General features: G+C 42.7%; 1 protein-coding gene across 14 annotated transcripts in view; it reads left to right on the top strand.

Annotated features, from left to right (window-relative positions):
• LOC137369959 (coiled-coil domain-containing protein 178) overlaps window positions 1–24,088 on the top strand; it is a 546,010-nt gene that overhangs the window by 232,740 nt on the left and 289,182 nt on the right. For 13 of the 14 annotated variants that reach the window (XM_068031766.1, XM_068031775.1, XM_068031765.1 and 10 more), the window contains 2 exons: window positions 4,282–4,427; window positions 15,608–15,767. In XM_068031766.1, the coding sequence (XP_067887867.1) occupies window positions 4,282–4,427; window positions 15,608–15,767 (306 nt within the window). Of the gene's footprint in view, window positions 1–4,281; window positions 4,428–15,607; window positions 15,768–18,272; window positions 18,451–24,088 lie in introns of those variants that run through there. The other variant, XM_068031777.1, reaches the window with a different exon arrangement.

The following is a 24,088-nucleotide window of genomic DNA, read 5'->3' as shown; positions in this document are numbered from 1 at the left end:
ACAGCCTTCCTTAAATAAGGAGACCAATACTGTGCACAGTATTCTAGATGTGGTCTCACCAATGCCCTGTATAACTGAAGCATAACCTCCCTACTTTGTATTCAGTTCCCCTCGCAATAAACAATAACATTCTATTAGCTTTCCTAATTACTTGCTGAACCTGCATACTAACCTTTTGCGATTCATGTACTCGGGCCTGCAGATCCCTCTGCATTTCAGAGCACTGCAATCTCTCATCATTTAGATAATATGCTTTTTTTATTCTTCCTGCCAAAATGGACAATTTCACTTTTTCCTACATTATATTCCATTTGCCAAATCTTTGCTCACTCGCTTAATCTACCTATATCCCTTTGCAGCCTCCTCATGTCCTCTTCACAACTTACTTTCCTACCTATCTTTGTGTCATCGGCAAATTTAGCAACCATATCTTCAGTCCCTTCATCCAAGTCAAATGTAAAAAGTGGAGGCCCCAGCACTGATCCTTGTGGCACACCACTCATTACATCTTGCCAATCAGAAAATGACCCATTTATTCCTACTCTCTGTTTCCTGTTAGCTAGCCAATCTTCTATCCATGCCAGTATGTTACCCCCTACACCATGAGCTTTTATTTTCCACAGTCATCTTTGATGTGGCACCTTATCAAATGCCTTCTGGAAATCTAAGTACAGTACATCCACCAGTTCCCCTTTATCCAGAGCACATGTTACTTCTTCAAAGAACTCCAGATTTCCCTTTCACAAAACCATGTTGACTCTGCCTGATTAACTTAAATTTTTCAAAGTGCCCTGCAATAATGTCTTTAATAATAGCTTCTAACATTTTCCCAATGACAGATGTTAAGCTAACTGGCCTGTAGTTTCCTACTTTCTGTCTCCCTCCCTTTTTGAATAAAGGAGTCATTTTCGCTACTTTCCAATATAATGGAACCTTCCCCGAATCTAGGGAATTTTGGAAAATTAAAACCAACGCATCAACTATCTCACTAGCCACTTCTTTTAAGACCCAAGGATGAAGTCCGTCAGGACCCAGGGACTTGTAAGCTCGCAGCTCCAACAATTTGCTCAGTACCACTTCCCTGTTAATTGTAATTTTCTTGAGTTCCTCCCTCCCTTCCATTTCCTGATTTACAAATATTTCTGGAATGTTACTTGTATCCTCGATAGTGAAGACCAATGCAAAATACCTGTTCAATTCATGTTCCATCTCCTTATTTTTCCTTATTAATTCCCCAGACTCACTTTCTATAGGACCAACACTCACTTTGTTAACTCTTCTTTTTCAAATATCTATAGAAACTCTTACTGTCTGTTTTTATATTTCTAGCTAGCTTTCTCTTGTACTCTAATTTTTCCCTCCTTATTAATCTTTTAGTCATTGTTTGCTGTTCCTTATATTCTGTTCTTGGTGTTGCTTTTTCCAGACAGCAAGACTCCCGTCGGCAGCATTAAATCCCAGCCTTGAAATCAGCACCCCCACCAGCTCTGAGAACAAAAAGATCTTTTGATTCCCAAGACCGGCTTCTTAGATTTAGAGACACCATGATATTAAATATTTTCAACATTAATGTTGCATACTCTAAGCATGTACTGTGGCCCACCCATTTAATATCAAGAATGAACACTTGTCATAAAAATCCATAATCCCTAAGAGTAATGAAGAAAAACTGAGTATTTACCCATCAGCACATATACAGCATTCATTCCTAGTTTAGTACATTCTGGAAAACATTTCGCACTGTCCTACAGCAGAACAACCGTTGGCACCAATATTTTCAACGAGGTGCATTCGGAGCCCAGGGTGGGGCAGTGGCAGGAAGAGTTCTGGATGGGAAAAGATGTCCTGCAGATAGAGCCATAGAGTCATAACAACACAGAAGGGCCATTCAGCCCATCGATTCCATGATGGCTCTCTGCAAAGCAATCCAATCAGGCCCATTCATCGGCTCTAACCGATAGCCCTGTAAGTTTATTTCTTTCGTGCCCATCCAATTTACTTTTGAAATCATTTATCGTCTCCGCTTCCACCACCCTCGCAGGTAGCAAGTTCCAAGTCATTACCATTCGCTGCGTAAAAATATTATTTCTCACATCCCCCCTGCATCTCTTCCCAAAACATTAAATCTGTGTCCCCAAGTCCTTGCAACATCAGCAAATGGGAATAACTTTTCTTTGTTGACCCTATCCAAACCTGTCACAATCGTGTATACCTCTATTCAAATCTCCCCTCTATCTCCTTTGCTCCAAGGAGAAGAACCCCAGCTTCTCCAATCTAACCTTGTAGCTAAAATCTCACATCCTTGGTACCATTCTGGTAAATCTGCTGTGCACCTCTCAAGGACCCTCACATCCTTCCTAAAGTGTGGTGACCAGAACTTGAAGCAATACTCTAGTTGTGGCCTAACCAGAGCTTTATACAGGTTCAGGATAAGCTCCCTGCTTTTGTACTCAATACCTCTTTTTATGAAGCCCAATATCCCATGTGTTTTGCTAACTGGTCTCTCAATATGTCCTGCCACCTTTAAAGATCAATGCACATGAACCACCAGGTCCCTCTGTCCCTGTACCATTTAGTTTATATTGCCTCTTCCTATTCCTTTTGCCAAAATGCAACACCTCACATTTCTCTGTATTAAAGTTCATCTGCCACTGGTCTGCCCATTCTGCTTGCCTATCTCTTGTCATGTTGCAGTTTATTTGTATCATCCTCACTGTCTGCAACACCTCTAAGTTTGGTATCATCAGAAAATTTTGAAATTTTGTATTCCAATATCCAAATCATTTATGTATACAAAAAAGCAGTGGTCCTAGCACTGAACCTTGGGGGAGACCACTGTCTACCATCCTCCAGTCTGAAAAACAACCATTTACCATGATTCGCTGTTTTTGGTCCTTAAGCCAAGTTTTGATCCAAGCTGATACTGACCCTCCTTTTCCATGAGCCTCAGTTTTGGTAACCAGCCTTTTATGCGATAGTTTGTCAAATGGCTTCCTTAAAATCCATACAGACAATATCCATTGCTTTCCCTTCATCGCCCTTCTCTGTTACTTCATCAAAAAAAAACAATTAGATTAGTCAAGCGTGATCTGTCTTTTGCCTATTGACTTTTTTCCTGAATATTGTTTCTAAAACCTTACCAACCACAAATGTTAACTGACCAACCAGCAGTAATTGTAGGACGTCTTTTAATTTTTTTTCTGCTGGTTTCCCACCCAAAAGCCAGCCCGAATGACAGAGTGGATAGGAAAGCCAGCGGTACAAGACCTCAGCAAAGGAGCAGAGAGCAGATGGGAGGCAGGGCAAATTCATGGTCAGGGGCATCTTGATGCCAGGAGAGGGGAGGGGAGATCGCCATGGTTGGTGAGCATCATCGGTTGGGGGTGGCAGGGGCATCATGGTTGGTAGGGGGGTGCTCGTGGTCAGAAGGAGAGTTTGTAGGAGGAGAAATCATGGGAAACAGTCCTGCTCCCTTTGGTCCACAAGCAGTGCTGTACTTACTTTATGCATCTGGTTCTTCACATTTCCCTTTATCTTCCAGGTTTCCTGAGGTTAAAAATAAAAAGCTTGTAAAAATGGAGGTACGCAGCTCCTTAAAAGTTGTTACCCTCCAACCCACTTCCTGAACCAGGATGGTTGCCTGCTTCCTGAGACTGGATTGGTTGCCCGCCTCCTCCCACCTCCCATGCCACCTCTATTTAAAATGAAAGCGGGCGGGTTTAAGACAGATTGGGATCGGGTTTGAAATTTATTTAAGTTTCAGTTTCCTCACCAACCCAAACTTCTTGGGAGTTAAAATTACCCCCATTGTGGCCTTTCAGCATTTGCTCATCAGCGCCCATATCTATTTCTGTCATCAGAACTAAGAAATCTATCCAGGTTTGTTTTAAAGCAGTTAGTTGCTTTAGCTTCAACTGCTCTTTTGAGCTTCTATTCCACATATCCACTCGTCTCACTTCAGGTTTGAACATTTTAATGCCCCCTACTTCTTTTTTGACAGCCTGTCAATAGCCTACTTATATTTACATTGTTCATATTTCTCAGCATTTTAAAGACATGAACCAAGCCCACTTTCAGTTTTCTTTTTACCAAAGAAGATAAGTCCAGTTCTTCCCTCATAATATCAGAATAATCCTGCACTTTCTTATATAAAGGTGCTGCATCTTGCACTTTCTCATTTCTAATATTGGGTCATAAAATACTCCCTCTGTCAAGGAAGGATGTTGTGTTGCTTACTATAGCGATATATTAATGCTGATAATTTTTGTTATTTTATTGCAGAAAGAATATTTGGACAGCTTCAATCAGCTTAACGACACCCTCAGGCGAAATGAGAGAATGCAGGAAGATTTTCTTCAGAAGCAAACCTTAAAAACTATCCTATTGAAAGAGATTGAAAAATACAAAAATAGCATTGCGGAATTACAGTAAGAAATTATCAAGTGCTAATTGATCATTGCATAATTGTAATGTTATATTAATTTTTCATTTTGTCAATGTCCAAGAATGAAACTTCTGCTAATTCTTGTACTCCCAATTGAGTTGCAATGAAAGAAAAGTGCTCTTAATTTAATCAGTACATTAATTAAATTTAGATTACAGGTTTAAAATTGGTGCACTATATACACTCAAAAATGTTTTATTCCACAGATAGATGATTTGCAGATAAAAAGCTATATAACGCAGCAGATACCTGTTTTCAGTTCCCTTTTTTGGATTCACGGGGGAAATTTTGTGTTCTCCCCTGCGTCGTGTTTGGAGGTGGGGGAAGCATATAATCAGGTGGGGTGGTGGAGGAGAGGACCCCGCCATCTTCCCACCTCCATGCAAATTAAGTCCGTGACAGGAAGGCCTGTGAACGGCTTTTCCGCTCTGCCGCTAACAGAGGCCCTGAAGTGGGCAATTAATGACCAGTTAAGGGCCTCATCCCACAGCCACTGGTACTAGGCCGCTGGTACTAGAACCAGAAGGTTCTGCCTTAATTTTTGTTTTTTTGGTTCTTTACATTTTGTGATATATTACACATCGACAGATAAAACACCACTTAAATGCAAAGACATTAAATTCTATATTACCTTGCAGAAATAATTTTGCATTAATCTTAATATTTCCTATGTTAGTGTTTCATTATAATACCCACACTTCCTGTCCTGATAGCCTAAGAAAAATAACCAGATTATTGTCAATTAATGTGGAATTGAATAACAATATTGTATCATTTGCTTTTGAGCACAGGAGACTAAATCTTTTTACCCCACTCATTAGTTGTAACATCCTAAACAAAAAAGCCATTACAGGATATGGGCCCAGAAAACACGTTTGTTACAATAAAAGCAAAATACTGCAGATGGTAAAAATCTGAAATAAAAACAAGAAATGTTTGAAATACTCAGCTGGTCTGGCAGCATCTGTGGAGAGGGAAGCAGAGTTAACGTTTCAGATCAGCGACAATGATGAAGGGTCACTGACCTGAAACGTTAACTATGCTTCTCTCTCCACAGATCCCTACAAGAGTAAGGAAATTTGATAATAGAACAAACTTAAAGGCTTTGTATCTGAATGCACGAAGCATTCGGAATAAAATTAATGAGTTAACAGCGCAAATAGAGACAAATGGGTATTAGTGGTGATTACTGAGACGTGGTTGTAGGGAAACCAGGTTTGGGAACTGAATATCCAAGGGTACTCAGTATTTTGGAAGGATAGGCAGGAAGGAAAAGGAGGAGGTGTAGCTTTGTTAATAAAGGCAGAGATCAGTGCTGTATTGAGAAACGATATAGGCACTGGAGATCAAGATGTCGAATCAGTCTGGGTAGAAATAAGAAACAGCAAGGGAAAGAAGTCCCTGGTGGCAGTAATCTATAGGTCCCGAAACAGTAGTTCTGCAGTGGGGCACAGTATAAACCAGGAAATACTGGGTGCTTGTAAGAAAGGTATGGCAATAATCATGGGTGATTTTAATATGCATATAGACTGGATTAATCAAATTGGCAAAGGTAGCCTCGAGGGAGAGTTCATTAAATATATTAGAGATTGTTTTTTGGAGCAAAATGCTGTGGAACCAACCAGGGAGCAGGCTATTCTAGATTTGGTATTGTGTAATGAGGTGGGATTAATTAATGATCTCATAGTTAAGGATCCTTGAGAGAAGAGTGATCATAGCATGCTAGAATTTCAAATTCAGTTTGAGGGCGAGAAACTGGAAAGGTAATTATGTAGGCGTAAGGACAGATTCGGCCCTAGTGGACTGTGCAGGAAGACTAAAAAGTAGGACAGTTGATGAGCAGTGGCAGACGTTTAAGGAGATATTTAATTCCTCCCAACTAAAATATATTCCAGAGAGGAAGAAAGATTTTAAGGGGGGAAAAACATCCATGGCTAAGCAAGGAAGTTAAGGATAACATAAAGACAAAAACTAAGGCATACCATATTGCAAAGGCCATTGGCAGGCTGGAAGATTGGGAAACTTTTACAGATCAACAAAGGGTAACTAAAAAAATAATAAAAAGAGCAAAGGTAAATTATGAAAGAAAACTAATGTAAAATATAAAAACGGATAGCAAAAGCTTCTATTAAGTATATAAAAGGTAAGAGAGTAGCTAAAGTGAATATTGGTCCCTTGGAGTATGAGACTGGGGAGTTAATAGAGGGGAACACAGAAATGGCAGAGACACTAAATCGGTATTTTGCCTCAATTTTCACGGTGGAGGACACTAGTACCATCCCAATATTAACAGGTAATGCAGAGGTTATAGAAAGAGAGGAACTTAGAAAAATCATCATCACGAGGGAAAAAGTACTGAGCAAACTATTGGGATTGAAGGCAGACAAGTCCCCAGGGCCTGATAGCCTACATCCTAGGGTCTTAAAAGAAGCGTCAGCGGAGATAGTGGATCCATTGGCTATAATATTCCAAAATTCCCTGGATGCGGGAAAGGTTCCAGTGGATTGAAAAAAAGCTAATATAATGCCCTTATTCAAAAAGGGAGGGAGGCAGAAAGTAGCAAACTATAGACCAGTTAGTTTAGCATCTGTCGTTGGGAAATAGTGAGAATCCATTATTAAGAAAGTCAAAACGCAATCCATCAGAGTCAGCATGGTTTTATGAAGGGTAAGTCATGTTTCACTAATTTGCTAGAGTTCTTCGAAGCTGTGACAAGCAAAGTGGATAATGGGGATCCTGTAGATGTAGTATATCTGGACTTCCAGAAGGTATTTGATAAGGTGCTGCACAAAAGGTTAATACGCAAGGTAAGATCACATGGGGTTAGGGGCAATTTATTAGCTTGGATAGAGGATTGGCTAACTAACAGAAAACAGAAAGTCAGGATAAATGGGTCTTTATCTGGTTGGCAAGATGTAACTAGTGGGGTGCCACAGGGTTCAGTCCTTGGGCCCCAACTATTTACAATCTATATTAATGACTTGGATGCAGGGCTAGAAGGTACTATAGCCAAATTTGCAGATGACACTAAAATAGGTGGGATAGTAAGTTGCAATAAAGAAATAAGAAATTTACAAATGGATATAGATAGGTCAGGTGAATGGGCCAAACTTTGGCAGATGGAGTTTAACGTGGATAAATGTGAGGCTATCCATTTTGGTCGGAAGAATAGAAAGGCAAATTATTATCTAAATGGAGAGAAACTTCAGAGTGCTTCAGTGCAGAGGGATCTGGGTGTCCTCATGAATGAATCACAGAAAGCTAGTGTGCAGGGACAGCAGGTAATAAGGAAGGCAAATGGAATTTTGGCATTTATTGCAAAATGAATAGAATATAAAAGTAGGGAAGTGTCGCTGCAACTGTACAAGGCGTTAGTGAGACCGGACCTGAAGTATTGCGTACAGTTTTGGTCCCCTTACTTGAGGAGGGATGTAGTTGCATTGGAGGCAGTTCAGAGGAGGTTCGCTGGATTGATTCCAGGGATGAGGAGTTTGTTTTATGAAGAGAGATTGAGCAGTTTAGGCCTTTACGCTCCAGAGTTCAGAAGAATGAGAGGAGATCTAATTGAAGTATTAAGATGATTAAGGGGATTGACAAAGTAGACGTAGAGAGGATGTTTCCTCTTGTGGGACAATCCAGAATGAGAGGTCATAATTTTAGGATAAGGGGTAGCAGATTCAAAACAGAAATGAGGAGAAATTACTTCTTTCAAAGGGTCGTAGTCTGTGGAATTCACTACCCCAGAGTGCGGTGGATGCCATGACATTGAGTAAATTTAAGGAGTAGATAGACAGATTTTTAATTAGTAATGGGTTGAAGGGTTATGGTGAATGGGCAGTAAAGTGGAGTTGAGGCTGAGATGAGATCAGCCACGATCGTATTGAATGGCGGCGCAGGCTCGAGGGGCTGAATTGTCTACTCCTGCTCCTTGTTCTTATGTTCTTATGTTCTTATGCTGCCACACTTGTTAAAACGTCTGCTGGAACATTGAAAAAATCTTCTCAAGATGTGGATAACATTCGCAAGATCATACTTGTTGTCTATCTCTAATTGCCCTGAGAAGCTGGTAGTTAGCCTTCTGATTGAATTACTGCAGTCCTAGTGATGATGGTGCTCTCACAATGGCGTTAGCTAGGAAATTCCAGAATTTTGATCCAATCACAATGAAAGAGTGATGGTATGTATCCAAGTAAGAATGATGTGTGATCTGAAGGGAAACATAAAAGTACTGGTATTGGCATGATACTAATCTCTTGTCCTTCTTGGTAAATGTTGTAAGGCCAGGAGGTGCCGCTGCCGTAAATTGGTGAGTTGCTGTATCGCATCCTGTTAACAATATATATTTCAGCCAAGTGTGTGCTTGTGGTGGAGGCGGTAGACGTGAGTGCAGAGAGTCATAGAGTCGTACAGCACAGAAACAGGCCCTTCGGCCCACCGCGTCCATGCCGACCATAATGCCTATCTATACTAATCCCACCTGCCTGCATTAATTCCATATCCCACTATGCCTTGCTCATTCAACTACCTGTCCAGATGCCTCTTAAATGTCGCTACTGTTCCTGCCTCCACCACCTCCTCAGGAAGCTCATTCCAGATGCCCACTATTCTTTGTGTGAAACATTTACCTCTTTGATCCCCTTTAAACCTCCTCCCTCTCACCTGAAAGCTATAGCCTCTAAGTTTTAGTCACCCCTACCATGGGAAACAGACTCTGGCTATCTACCCTATCTATGCCTCTCATAATTTTATATACCTCTATCATGTCCCCTCTCAGCCTCCTTCGCTCCAGGGAAAACAGACCCAGCCTATCCAATCTCTCTTTAAAACTCAAGCCCTCCAAACCAGGCAACATCCTTGTGAAACTTTTCTGCACCCTCTCTAGCTTAATCACATCTTTCCTGTAGTGCGGCGACCAGAACTGCACACAGTACTCCAAATGCAGCCTAACCAACGTTATGTACAACTGTAACATGACGTCCCAACTCTTGTACTCAATGCCTCGGCCGATGAAGGCAAGCATGCCATACGCCTTCTTCACCACCCTGTCTACCTGTGTTGCCACTTTCGGGGAACTATGTACTTGCACCCCAAGGTCTCTCTGCTCAAGAACACTCCCCAGGGCCCTTCCATTCACTGTGTATGTCCTGCCTTGGTTTAACTTCCCAAAATGCATCACTTCACACTTGTCTGCATTAAATTCCATTTTCCAATCCCTTGTCCACTTTCCCAGTTGATCTATATCCTGTTGTAACCTTAGACAACCTTCTTCACTGTCCACTATACCACCAATTTTGGTGTCATCTGCAAACTTACTAATCATGCCCCTTACATTCAAATCCAAGTCATCAATATATATGACAAACAACAGAGGGCCCAGCACCGATCACTGCGACACACCACTGGTCACCGGCCTCCAATCTGAAAAACAACCCTCCACTACCACCCTCTGCCTCCTATCACCAAACCAATTTTGTATCCAATTTGCTAGCTCACCCTGAATCCCATGTGTTCGAACCTTCTGGCCCAGCCTACCATGCGGGACCTTGTCAAAGGCCTTGCTAAAGTCCATGTAGACAACGTCCATCGCCCTGCCCTCGTCAATCCTCTTGGTCACCGCCTCAAAAAACTCAATCAAATTCGTGAGACATGATTTCCCACGCACAAAGCCATGCTGACTGTCCCTAATCAGAACATGCCTTTCCAGATGCATATAAATCCTGTCTCTCAGAATCCCTTCCAATAACTTTCCCACCACTGATGTAAGACTCACCGGCCTGTAGTTCCCTGGCTTATCCCTGCTGCCCTTCTTAAATAAAGGCACAACATTAGCTATCCTCCTGTCTTCCGGTACCTCACCCTTGGCTAACGATGATACAAAAATCTCTGCCAGGGCCCCAGCAATCTCCTCCCTTGCTTCCCATAGCATCCTAGGATACACCTGGTCAGGCCCTGGGGATTTATCCACCTTAATGTGCTTCAATACCTCCAACACCTCCTCCTTTGTAATGTTGATATGCTCCAGGATATCGGTGTTCCTTCCCTTGAACTCACTAGCTTCCATGACCTGCTCCACGGTAAATACAGACGAGAAATATTCATTTAAGACCTCGCCCATTTCCCATGGCTCCACACATAGATTGCCACACTGATCCTTAAGGGGACCAACTCTCTCCCTAGCTACCCTTTTACTCTTAATATACTTGTAGAATCTTTTAGGATTCTCCTTTATCTTATCTGCCAGGGAAATTTCATGGCCCCTTTTCGCCCTCCTAATTTCCTTCTTAAGTGTAGTCCTACATCCCCTATACTCCTCGAGGGACTCGCTCGATCCCAGCTGACTATACCTAACATATGCCTCCTTCTTTGTCCTGACCAGACCCTCAATATCCCTCGTCAACTAAGGTTTCCTCAACTTGCCAGCCTTGCCCTTCCATCTAACAGGAACATGCCGGCCCTGAACTCTTCCTATGTCATTTTTAAAAGCCTCCCACTTGCCAGACGTCCCTTTACCTGTAAACAACCTCTCCCATTCAACTTTTGAGAGTTCCTGTCTGATGCCATCGAAATTAGCCTTCCCCAATTTAGGACTTCAACCTGAGGACCAGTCCTAAACTTTTCCATAACTATCTTGAAGCTATTAGAGTTATGGTCACTGGTCCCAAAGTGCTCCCCCACTGACACGTCAACCCCCTGCCCATCCTCATTTCCTAAGAGGAGGTCGAGTGTAGCCCCTTCTCTAGTCGGGCCATCCACATACTGCTTCAGAAAACTATCCTGGACACACTTAACAAATTCTTCCCCATCTGATCCCTTCACACTAAAGCAATCCCAGTCAATATTAGGGAAGTTAAAATCACCTACTATTACAACCCTATAATTCCTACACCTATCTGTGATTTCCCTACATCTATGCTCCTCCACTTCCCTCTGACTATTGGGGGGCCTAGAGTATAATCCCATCAAAGTGATCACCCCTTTCTTATTTTTAAGTTCTACCCATATGGCCTCACTGGACATTCCCCCCGGGATATCCTCTCTAAATACTGCCGTGATGTTCTCCCTAATCAATAGTGCAACTTCCCCTCCTCTCTTACCTCCAACTCTGTCACGCCGGAAGGATCGGTACCCCGGAACATTGAATTGGCAGTCCTGCCCATCCCTCAACCACGTTTCCGTAATAGGTAATAGCTATAATATCACAATCCCATGTACCGATCCATGCTCTGAGTTCATCTGCCTTACCTGTAAGGCTTCTTGCATTAAAGTAAATGCAGTTTAGCCTATCAGACCTTCCACGCGCCCTGTCCTGCCCCTACCCGGCCTGCCTACTGGACTTGCTTGCTTTAACCTCTACATTTGCCTCAACTATCTCATCGGACAGACTACTACTTTGGGTCCCACCCCCCTGCAAGACTAGTTTAAACCCTCCCGAGTAGTACTGGGAAACCTCCCCGCAAGGATATTGGTTCCCCTCCAGTTTAGATCCAACCCGTCCTTCTTGTACAGGTCACCTCTGCACCAGAAGAGATCCCAATGATCCAAGTAGCTGAAGCCCTCCCGCCTACACCAGCTCTGCAGCCACGCATTCATTTGCCGTATCCTCCTATTCCTACCCTCACTAGCACGTGGCACAGGCAGTAATCCTGAGATTACAACCCTAGAGGTCCTGCTTTTTAACCTTCTGCCTAACTCCCTATATTCACTTTGCAGGACCTCATCTCTCTTCTTGCCTATGTCCTTCGTACTAATATGAACCACGACCTCTGGCTGCTCACCCTCCCCTTTCAGAATGTCCTGCAGCCGCTCCGAGACATCCTTAACCCTAGCATCAGGGAGGCAACATACCATCCTGGAGTGACGTTTGCGGCCACAGAAACGCCTATCTGCACCCCTTACGATAGAATCCCCTATCACTATAGCTCTTCCAACCCTTTTCCTCCCCTGCTGTGCACAGAGCCCTCCGTGGTGCCACGAACTTGGCTGTTGCTGCTTTCCCCTGGGAGGTCATCCCCCCCAACAGTATCCAAAACTGTATATCTGTTTGAGAGGGGGATGACCACAGGGGACTCCTGCACTACCTACCTGCGCCTACTACTCTGTCTGGTGGTCATCCATCCCTTTTCTGCCTGTGCAGCCATTACCTGCAGTGTGACCACCTCACTAAATGTGCTATCCACGACGTCCTCAGCATCGCGGATGCTCCACAGTGAATCCACCTGCAACTCCAGCTCCATAATGCGGGTAGCCAGTAGCTGCAGATGGATACACTTGCTGCACACATGGTCGTCAGGGACACTGGGAGCATCCCTGATTTCCCACATAGCGCAGGAGGAGCATATCACAGTGCTGAGCTCTCCTGCCATGACTTACCCTTAGGTTAATTAGTTACTCCCTTAATTAAAAAATACTAATTATACTAGGGGCCTTGTTCTACCCACTTCAATCTAAAGTCATTAAAAAAAAACACTTTAGTAGTACTCACATGATCACCAGAGATTTTTTTTTCCAACAAAAAAGTGCAGTACTGATCAAGCAGACTGCTTTGTTCTGAATTCTGTTAAACAGCTTGAATATTGTTGCAGCTGCATCCATCAGGCAAGTACTCCATCACACTTCTGATGTGATCCTTGTACAACCACTCATCGAAGACTACCCAGCCTCTGTCTTGCTATTGTAGCCACGGTGTTGGCATGGCTGTATGGTTAAGCTTCTGGTCATTGGTGACCCCCCAGGATATTGATGTTGATTCCATTGAAGGTCAGGGGAAGATAGTCGGGACTTGTCTTGTTGGAAATGATCATTACTCGGCGTTTGCGTGATATACAGCGAGAAACGATCTGATCAGGGTAGCCACTGTCACGCAGGATGTCTTTGATTCGCCCTATTTCAGCATCAAGCTTGCATGGTGAGCAAATGGCTCAGGCCCTATTTACGAGGTTCCGATGAGGCCAATCTTACAGTGCATGGAACTGCAAGGAACAGTTGGAAAAGGCCATACCCAACCAGCCTGTGCTGTGCAAAACTCAAAACACTGTGTCCAACATTAGATGTGATTCAGTGATCAGATCATTCTCACATATCACGCAAACTTATGAACGGCCGAAGACTGTCATTTTCGGCTGTGAAAAGTGCCCAGTCTACCTCAAATTATCATGGAAAGGTTAATGTATACCAAAAATTGGAGTAACAGGTAAAGCTAGCTGTTTCATGCTGCTACTATGCAGTAGCATGTGGTGTTCGTCACAAACAGGATGCTGTTGTCAAGCCAAAAAGACGTCCTGCCTATCACATAAATGAGTATTGTGATATATGAATTTCAGTGCCAGTGTGGTGCTAGGTATATAGGCCGTATGTTCCAAAGACTGGCGGATCGTATCAAACAACATGTTCCTTCCGCTGTTCGCAACGGGCAAGGTACAGGCCGTACCCTACCAGCCCGTGCTTACAAAACTCAAAACACAGTGTCCAACATTGGATGTGATTCCACGGTTGGACAACATTTGCTAAATAATCCTCAGTGTGCTAAGAATTACGCTGACAACCAATTTAAGATTGTCAGTAGGGCTGTCAGTTTGGCACATTTGCACATACTGGAAGCTACATATATTAATACACAGAGCCCTATTCTTTGCAGACAGAGAGAATGTGTACAAACATTGCATCTGTTTCAGCTAAACTAAATAAGTGACAGCCATTTGCTGGTTCATTCCTCAGGGCAATGCCTTGACCAATCAGAGTCAAGCTACCTGGTTTAAATTTCAAACAAAGTTTGGCAGTTAACTGTCAGTCACCGTAAACTGGTGCATTCTCCATGGCAACGCCTCTACCAATCAGAATTCACTTGCCAACCAATCAGCACTCTCTTCTCATACAGTATAAGTTGTTGTTTTCCCCTTCATTGGCTATTCTTGCAGATTGTCCTGATGAGTGCAAGACGAAAAGCTTTGACAACAAGTCTCTATTTTCAGCGATACGCAAGTGCTGCTTTTTGTTGCCTTTTAGCAGATTGTTCTCTCCCTTGGTATGGTACCAGTGTGCTGAAAATGACATCTGGCTCTTCTAGTGTTCTCACTTCCCAAACGCAAAGGTATTTACTAAATAATTTTCTCATGCGGTGGTAGTGCTTCTTTAAGTAAAAATATGAATATTTACAGTCCACCCACAGTTAGACTATAAGTAACTCTATACACTCCACTTTTAAACAACAAGATGTGCTGTGTGTAATGTTGCATACAGTTCAAAAGACAATGATGCATAGTCTGGATCATTTACTCTTCTTGCTAAAATGAACTGAAATGAAAGTGTATTTCCAAGGTACCAGTAGCTATAATGTATATAGTATAAGGACCTAAGATTTGATTTTACCGATGGAAAATTTTTCCATTTAAAAAAAATGTGGCTAATTTTATGCTCATCAAGGTAAAGAATGTTAGCCATGCATAATGAAACATTTTTCCATTTTGAGCACCTCGTGTCAGCATCAAGCACTCATGTCATATAATGCATAGGTTAGATGCAGATTTCTGAGTGAAACTTCCTCTACTCAACAATTTTGGAATATTGAGTCAATTAGAATTCGGTAATTTTTTGTTTATTATTGTCGATTTCCCAAAATGTTAAGAAATTGCCTATGGCTATCAATATAATTATGTTAAGCTGAGTCTTTGGTGAGAAATTGTTTTTTGGTGATAGCACAAAAATGAATAGCAAATTGGCAGCCTGTTTTGCATCGTGCCTGATTTTCTTCTTCAGTGGGCTGTTGATTCGCCATTGCTTGTTTCACACTACCATCAAAGATAAATTTCATCGCCTTTATATTAAACAGCGTATTTCAAATATGCTTTGAGCTTTTGGCCATTTTTGTCCATGCTCCTCAGTAGTTGCACTTCAACCTTGACAGAATGGGTGATATATAAGTCAAAAACTATCAAAAATGTTTAAAGAAGTTTCAGTTACAAGTTTGCAACTTGTGCATTATACGGTAGTAGTTTTAATAAATGTCTGAAAAGACTTTAGATTTCTATTGTGACTTTATTGCAAACTTGCAGAGAGCTGGCATGGAGTTGATGGGCCAAATGGCCTCCTTCTGTGCTGTAACCATTCTACGATTCTACGAAATCAGTTTTTTAGCATTAGTTATATTTGTGTTTCTATTATTTCAAGACCAGTTCTAGATGTGGTAGAGTTCAAGCACAGCAATGCTGCAAACATCATCACCAAATTTAAGACAGAACTTGAAATGGCTAATAAAAGGAAGGCACGTATGGAGGAAGAGCACCGAAAATTGATTCGTGATAGAAAGGAAAAACGTCAAGAGGTCAGGGTAAGTACAGATGACAGACTTACGACATTGTTCAATTGCTTTATTTGTACTAATTGCATTTCTTTTTATTAAAAGAGAATTTTGGAGGATTGGAAGCAATTTTTTTCTTTAAAATATAAGTGTTTCATTGACTGACAGCCAACTTTAAAGTCCAGTTTTGCAAACGATAAAAAGTCCAGGTTGTGTAGGTTGAAGTGATGACATCATAGGAGCAACCCTTTAACATAAAAATCATTGACAGCCCTGTATTGTTTAAATGAATTCAACGATCTTTAAACAGTAAACTAGAAGTTTTGTTTTTTGTGAAAATTGGGTTCTGTACAAATTATATAAATAGCAGTGTAGCATAATTCAAGTGCATTAATGCTATTCTTTACCGAGATAATGCCTGTTCCAGCTTTGACCACCAGAAGGTGTCTGAGAAGCCTAGGTAATAGTTCTTCTGAGAATAAACTTTTTTATCCTATCTGGCCAAAAAGGTGAAAAACAGACCTATTCATAAATCCTCTACCAATATCACTCTGAACAAGTCACTTCCAGGATGACTGCCCCTACATCTAGCAATTCTTCAACACCTGCCCACATTAAGGCATCTGAGATTAGGCAGTCAACATATGGAGGATCAAACATGCTTCCCAACACTCTGTACAACCACAAGTTCCACACTAATCCATTGTATCATCAGACAGTGACTTTTTTGAGAGAGATTCCCCCCCACCCTGTTAATCCTGCCAAAGTGATGTTTGGTGCATGCATGTTATTAACTGAACACTAGATGGTCCCCTGACAGGATTAAGCACTTTGTTGCAATTCCATTTCTTTTGTGTTGCTTTTGCTACTCTTTGACAGGAATCTTCTAGAGGGTTTGTAAATAAAAGCAGTTAGTTATTACCATCAATTTGAATGTTTATTCAGCCATAAGATAAATCACCTCTTTTTAACCACAGTTAACTTATCTCTAATTGACAGTTTAGCAACTATATTGCAACAATTAAATTGCACAAGATCATGTTTGAGCATGAATGCACGGATATACAGAATATTGTATTGCAGTTTTAGTTCCTTACGTTGCTTGGTTCCTGATCTCAGGCAAACTTCGCAGCATGGTAATGAAGGCCAGATGCCTCCTTACAAGCGAGATGGAAAATCAGAATGGGAATTTACATGGGTACTATCTTGAATACATTCAGGTTGACAATAATGAGCAGCATTGGGTGACACAAGAGATGCATTTCCCAAAGAAGCCTAAAGCGTATTAAGTTTACTCAGACCACTTTGCTCCACTTCCATAAAATGTAAAAATTCAACAGATCACTTCCAGTTCTCTTTGTTCTTATCTGATCACACTAAATAACACCCCACTGGAAGTGGCTAGCAAATTCTGCTACCTTGGGTGCACAGTGACAGACACTCTGTCCCTTGATGCAGAGCTTGATACACGCATAGGGAAAGCAGCTACCATCTTTGGCTGACTCACAAAACGCGCATGGGATAATACCAAGGGCTGTATGGCTGTGAAACATGGGCAACTTACAGCTAAAGGGGAAAAAAGCTTTCCATCTCTGCTGTCTGCGGAGCATTATGGGTATATCCTGGCAGGACAAAATCACAAATGCAGCAGTCCTCTCAAAGGCAGAGCTCCCAAGTGTGTTGGCAGTAGTCAAACAGAGGCGGCTTTGGTGGATCGGACACGTCCACAGGATGCAAGACAGTTGCATACCCAAGGACCTTCAGTATAGTGAGGTAGCCGGGCCCCGTTAACCAGTGGGGCTCCCAAAGATCCACTTCAAGGATGCTTGCAAGTGTGACATGAAGGCCTTAAATGGCGACTATCGCACCTGGGAGTCACTAGCTGGCGAAGCAGGGAAATGGCGACCTATCCTGTGGACTGGTGTGCACTACCACAACGACCAGTTGCTACAGCAGCTTGGCAACAGGTGCTAATGTTAAAAACAACAACTCACAGCATTACCTGGTAGTCCCATTTGCAGCACTTCTGGCAGAATCTGCCTCTAAAGGATTGGCCATCAACAAAGGTGCACCAAGAGAAGACACGCCACTTAAATAGATTGTTTGCTGTGTCCATCATCTTTTGTAGATGGAAGGATGCCAATCAAGCATTGCACTTGAACTCCAATTTTTTTGACCAGGATTTTGGATACCAATGATGTTAGTTTGCTCTTTTATCCTCATTATTGTGCTTAGGAAATTGCTTTGAAATGTGCTGTTCAAAGTTCCATTTCTTTGTTATTAGCTTTTTCCCCTTCTTTCCCTGCTGAAACACACTGACTCCATGATTGGGTGTAGTATGTTCTGCAAGTGCCATTTATTTGCCAATTCCCTCTTCTAAATAGTTATTATCATGCATGAGTATTGACATCAGCAGGCTTTTGAACCAAGGGAGAATATCATAGCTGAGCTCAATTCTTTCCACAACCAAATTCCACACAATTGCATTCTAGCACCCTAATCCAAACAAATTGTTTTGTCTTTACTTTCACTTAGCTGAGATCCTGTATCTCAATATTTGGGATTGAACATGGGACGTTCCTGATTTGTATGCCTCAATGGAAGAAGCTGCTGAGCCACCATGGGAGCAAAAGTTCTGTCCTTAACAGTGAATATTAGTTCTCTGTGCATAAATGAACAAGCATGATTGTAATGATTTGTAGATATGAAATAAAGCACTCCTCTAATTCTGGCCTCTTGAGCATGCTCGATTTTAATTGCTCCAGCATTGGTGTCTGTGCCTTCAGCAGCCCAGACCAGAAGTTCTGGAATTCTCTCTCCACCTCTCTACCTCGCTTTAAAACACTCCTTAAAACATACTTCTTTGACCAAGCTTTTGGTCATCTGCTCGAATATCTCCTTATGTTGCGCTTGGTGTTGTATTTTGTTTTAAAGTGCCACTGTGAAGTGCCTTGGGGCATTTATTATGTTAACGGTGCTATATAAATAGATGTTGTTTATTCCCAAGACTTGAAAGTGAAGAAATTTCAGCACAAGTCTGCAGAAGTGAGATAGAATGTAACTGGTTTCTTATTTGAAACCCATTTTCCTACCAATCAGCTTTGTATTGTTTACAACAAAGAGAACCTTTTTTATTCATTCATGTGATGGGGACATCGCTGGGAAGGCCAGTGTTTATTACCAATACCGAATTTCCCTTGAGAAGGTTGTGTTGTGCCGCCTTCTGCAATTGCTGCAGTCCGTGTGGTGTAGGTACACCCACAGTGCTGTTAGGTGGGCACTTACAGGATTTTGATCTAGCGATAATGATGGAATGGCAACATGCTCAGGATGGTGTGTAACTTGGAGGGGAACTTTCAGGTGGTACTATTCCAATGTGCCTGCTGCCCTTGTTCTTCCAGTTGGTAGAGAGTGCAGGTTTGGAAGGTGCTGTCAAAGTAGCTTTAGCAGGTTGCTGCAGTGCATCTTGTAGATGGTGGAGGGAGTGAATCTTTAAGGTGATGGATGGGGTGTCAATCAAGTGAACTGCTTTATCCTGGATGGTGTCGAGTGTTGTTGGAACTGCACTCGTTCAGGCAAGTATTCCATCATACTCCTGACGTGTGCCTTGTAGATGGTGGACAGGCTTTGAGGAGTCAGTGGGTGAGACACTTGCTGCAGAATACTCAGCCTCTGACCTACTCTTGTAGCCACAGTTTATATGTGGTTGGTCCATTTAAGTTTCTCATTGAATGGTGAAACAGGCTCAAGCAGCTAAATGGCCTACTCCTGCTCCTATGTTTCTGTATTATCAGCCCTGATCTGAATGTTGTCCAGGTAACAACAAGAACATTTCATTATGGGGCCACAAATGGTCACAAGAGGTCTCCATTTCCTCATCAGCGTCTCATCCTTTAAATAGTAGCACTCTGGAACTCCCTCTGCTTCAGCTTCAGTTTGGGCAGTCTGTGATAACTTTTTTAACCCTGAGTCGGCTTGCTGAGCCTCACCCAAGGAAGACCTGTTTAACCCATCCTCTGGGTCCTGTAACATCCCAAAGAAGGTTTCAGATAACCAGACAGTAGTGTCATCTGTCTGCAGTGCCAGTTCAGCCTCCTCTGACGGAGCTTGTTTGGCCATGGACCGGGTCACCACACAGTGAAGAAAAATGCCAGGGACCGTTTCCTGTAACTGCTCTGTCTCCCTGACTTCTTTCAGTCTCTCTAAAACCACTGGGGAAGCTACCAGCTTCGCCCCCGCCAAATCATTACCCAGGAGCAGGTCGACTCCGTCCACAGGTAAACTCGGGACAATCCCCATGGTTGCCAGTCCTGAAACAAGGTAGCATTCCATGTGCACACAGTATAAAGGTATGGGCATATACTTTCCTCCAATACCATTTACTAGCACTCTAGCATTCAATGCACTATCTGGGGGAAAGGTCATGCCTTTTCCCAGCAGAAGGGATTGGGTGACCCCTGTATCCCTAAGTATGACTATGGGCTTACTCGCCTCACTCGAGGGGTATAGGGTCACTTTTCCTCTGTACACAAAATCCTGGTAACTCTCAGGATTTTGATAAGTTCTCCCACACTCTTAGCAATAAAGTTACTGGGTTTTACTGCCGCAGTTAAAGCCACAGCCTGGTCTGCAGTGCTTTCCATCAGAGCCCCTTTTCCTCCACTGGTCTGGTGTACCCTGACTAAACCTATGGGTTTTCCCCATAACTTCCAGCAGTCAGCTCGACGGTGACCTGCCTTGTTACAATGGAACCATACAGGCGTCTGGGTGTCACTCCTTTTCTCAGCACCTTCCTTTATGGTCTAAGGAGGGGCCCCTGTGTTTCCAGCTCTCCCTTCTTGCTCATGGTCGTTCATCCTCCTATTACCCTCCCACCTTCTATCCCTTTCAGGTTTTTGGAAGTGACTAGAGAAGAGTTGCCCTTGGGCAAGGGCTTATGAATAAGTGTATAATCATCAGCCAGGATTGCTGCCTCAGTGGCCCTTGGAACCTTTTGTTCCTCCACGGGGTTTCTTATGGAAAGGGGAAGCAAGTTTATAAACTCCTCGAGGAGGATCACCTTTCTAAGGTTTTCATAGGTGTACTCTGTCTTCAGTGCCTGTATTCATCAGTTGTAAGCAAGTTGCTTAACCCTTTTGAATTTGACATATGTTTGTTCAGGCTGCCTTCAGAGAGTTCGGAATTTTTGGCAGTATGCCTCGGGTACTGGCTCATATGCACTCAAGATAGCATTTTTAATCATCTCGTAATCTGATGAACTCTCATCAGGCAACTGTGAATAAACCTCATTGGCTTTTCCTGTTAGCTTGCTTTGCAATAACAGTGTCCAGCTCGCTACTGGCCACTTCAACTGTTTTGCAAGCTTTTCAAAAGAGATGAAAAATGCTTCCACATCCTCCTCGTTGAACTTTGGTATCAACTGGGAGAACTTTAGAGAACTGGGAGCACCTGGTCCTGAGCTAGGGGTAGTTCCCTCACTAACGGTTCCTTCACTGGGTACATTGGGTCTTCCCCCAGTTAGTTCACGCTGTCGTAACTCCCTTTCCTCCTTCTCCTTATGGAAAGCTCTTTTTCCCTTTCCTTGAATTCTCTCTGCTCTTTCTCCTTCTGGAATTCTAATTCTAGTCTCCCTTGTTCTTGTTGTACCTGAGCTAATGTTACTTTGTCTGTTTCAGATTCTATGCCTGTCTCCGGTTCTTCAGTGTCAATTTTAAAATGATTGGACACAAGTTTTATGATATCAGGCTTCCTAGCTTTTGGACGAATAGTAATCTCTAAGGGCCCAAGCTACATTCCTCAACTTTTCAACAGATAGGGCTTTTAACCTGGCCCAAATTACTTCATTCTTCTCAGCAGGTATAGGCCTCGAATGTGGACATTTTCGTACTCTGGGACTGAAAACCGCAAGAAAACTTGTATTGAAGTTTTAAAATTATTGCTAGGGATCAATTTGGTTTCCCGCTTCCCATTTCCCGTTTGTCTTTGGGGATTGATTCCCAGACCTGAGCCCCCAAATTTCTGTTACGGTCAAGCGAGGAGGGGTTGAAGGGCTTCCTCTTTTCCCTTTTCGTGTTAGACCACAACAGGTTTAATTCTTTCATAAAATGTATGTACTGGCCAAAGTAGTAGGTGTTTGATTACTTACTTGCTATTATCATAACAAGAACCAATTGGACAGGTTTTCTTGAATTAACAATGAGGGAGGTTAACTTTATTGTATCTAAACCGAATGAATAAAATAATAATGCACCAACTTTCACTGTCACACACACACTAGAGGTTTACACCCACACAAATAGATTACAGAGTGGGGAAAGGTAACTTGGTTGAGTTAGAGTCCATAGAAAAAAGGTATACAGTCTGTGGAGATTGGTGTTTCAGCTGGCTTCTAACTGAATTCAGTAGTCCTGAGGCTTTCAGTTTGTAGAGGTAGATGACTGATTCGGTGAGTATTTTGGAGATAGCGATGCGGATGATTTCCTCCAATGGGGTTTCTGATTGTAGCCGGTATATGCAAAGATACAGTCATCAAGCAGGATTTGAAAGCTTTCAAGCTGGAATGGAGAGAGAGAGGGACCCCTACTTAGCGTCTGCTCATGTCAGAGTCCAGTTGCTTCTCTGCTGCGAGAAAAAACACCAGCCTAAAACTACAGATGGGGAGGAGCTTGTTATATGACAGTCACTCAATCATTCAAACATAGCAGTTAGCAGTATTTCTCTGCTTGCTGAGAGAACATGTAGTTGCTTTAAATTTCCTAGGTCTTGGTTCTTGCTGGGGACTGAGCAGACATTTCGTCTCTCCCCTCATAGCCCTTTGCAATGTAGGATACAGTGTAGCAAACTGGATGATCATCTTAAGCTGAAAGGAGAACTTTGCTGGCAGCTTGTCTTTTTAAAAAATATCATTTCAGAGCTCCAGTCAGTGGATTAAAGCAAATTATCATTCAACAAAACACTTTGGCATAACACTTGCCTGACTGTACCCCAGGGAGAGAGTCGGCACCTCTCTGGGCCATACCCTGGGGAGAATGAGTTGGCACCTCACCTGACTGTAACTCAGGGAGAGAGATTTGGCATCTCGCCTGATCATACCCCGGGGAGAGAGAGTTCGCATCTTGCCTTACCATACCCCAGGGAGAGAGTCGGCACCTCACCTGACCATACCCCAGAGAGAGAGAGAGAGTCTGCACCTCGCCTTACCATATCCCAGGGAGAGAGAGTCGGCACCTCACCTGACTATACCCCAGAAGGAGAGACAGAGAGTTGGCACCCCACCTGACCATACCCTTTGGGAGAGAGTTGGTACCTTGTCTGAATGTACCCAAGAGAGAGAGAGAGTGGGGGGGGGGGTGCAGTCTGCACCTCGCCTGACCATAACCCGGGGAGCTTATCTTTCCCCTGTTTTTTTTCTTGCAGTTAGCAAGCATTTCCCTGGAACAACATTTTTACAAATTTGGCATACATCATCCCACTAAAAAAGGATTTAATTTCCACTACTGACCTTATGATATTTGTTCAGTGTTAAAGTAGAGGCAAAGTTCAATTTTCAGAGATACATTCTCTATTCTTGCAAATGATATTTATAAGCAGCAACGTTTTATTCCATTTTCTGCTCTGCTGCACTCCCAAAGGCATAACTCATACCAGCAGCACCCCCACTACCCACCAAAGAGTTCATTCTTATATATGAGATGAGAGGTTGACAATGGGGAGGCTATTCTTTGGGCATCATGGTTGAGTCAGTATTGCCTACACACAGTACTCTTCACTATAGATCACAGTGATCATGAAAAATAGACGCTTTTCTATAGCACCTTTCACGACCTCAAGACATCCCAAAGCACTTTACAGACACTGAAGTACTTTTGAAGTGTAGTCATTGTTGTAATGTAGGAAACGTTGCAGCCAATTTGGACATAGCAAGCTCTCACAAATAGCAGTGAGAGCTAATCTGTTTTAGTTATGTTGGTTGAGGGATAAATATTGGCCAAGACTCTCCCTGCTCTTCTTAAAATAGTGCCATGAGAACTTTTGCATCCAACTAAGTGAGCAGGTGGGGCCTCAGTTTATCATCTCATCCAAAGGACAGCACATCTGACAATGCAGCACTCCCACAATACTGCACTGAAGTGTCAGCCTTAATTTTTTTGTACTTAAGTCTCTAGAGTGGGCCTTGAACCTACAATCTACTTACTTAGAAGCAAGAGCGCTATCCGCTGTACTACAGCTGACAGAAACCCTGGCTTATTTTTCACTTCCCTAACTCAGTGGCACTAAGGACAGTGGTAGTACCCCTTCTGCTGGTCCAGCTGAATCAGCTTATGCACAGGCTAGGGACTGAACTTGAACTT

This window comes from Heterodontus francisci, chromosome 5 (assembly GCF_036365525.1).
Source record: "Heterodontus francisci isolate sHetFra1 chromosome 5, sHetFra1.hap1, whole genome shotgun sequence".
NCBI lineage: Eukaryota > Metazoa > Chordata > Chondrichthyes > Heterodontiformes > Heterodontidae > Heterodontus > Heterodontus francisci.
This window is presented reverse-complemented; position numbering and strand designations above follow the sequence as displayed.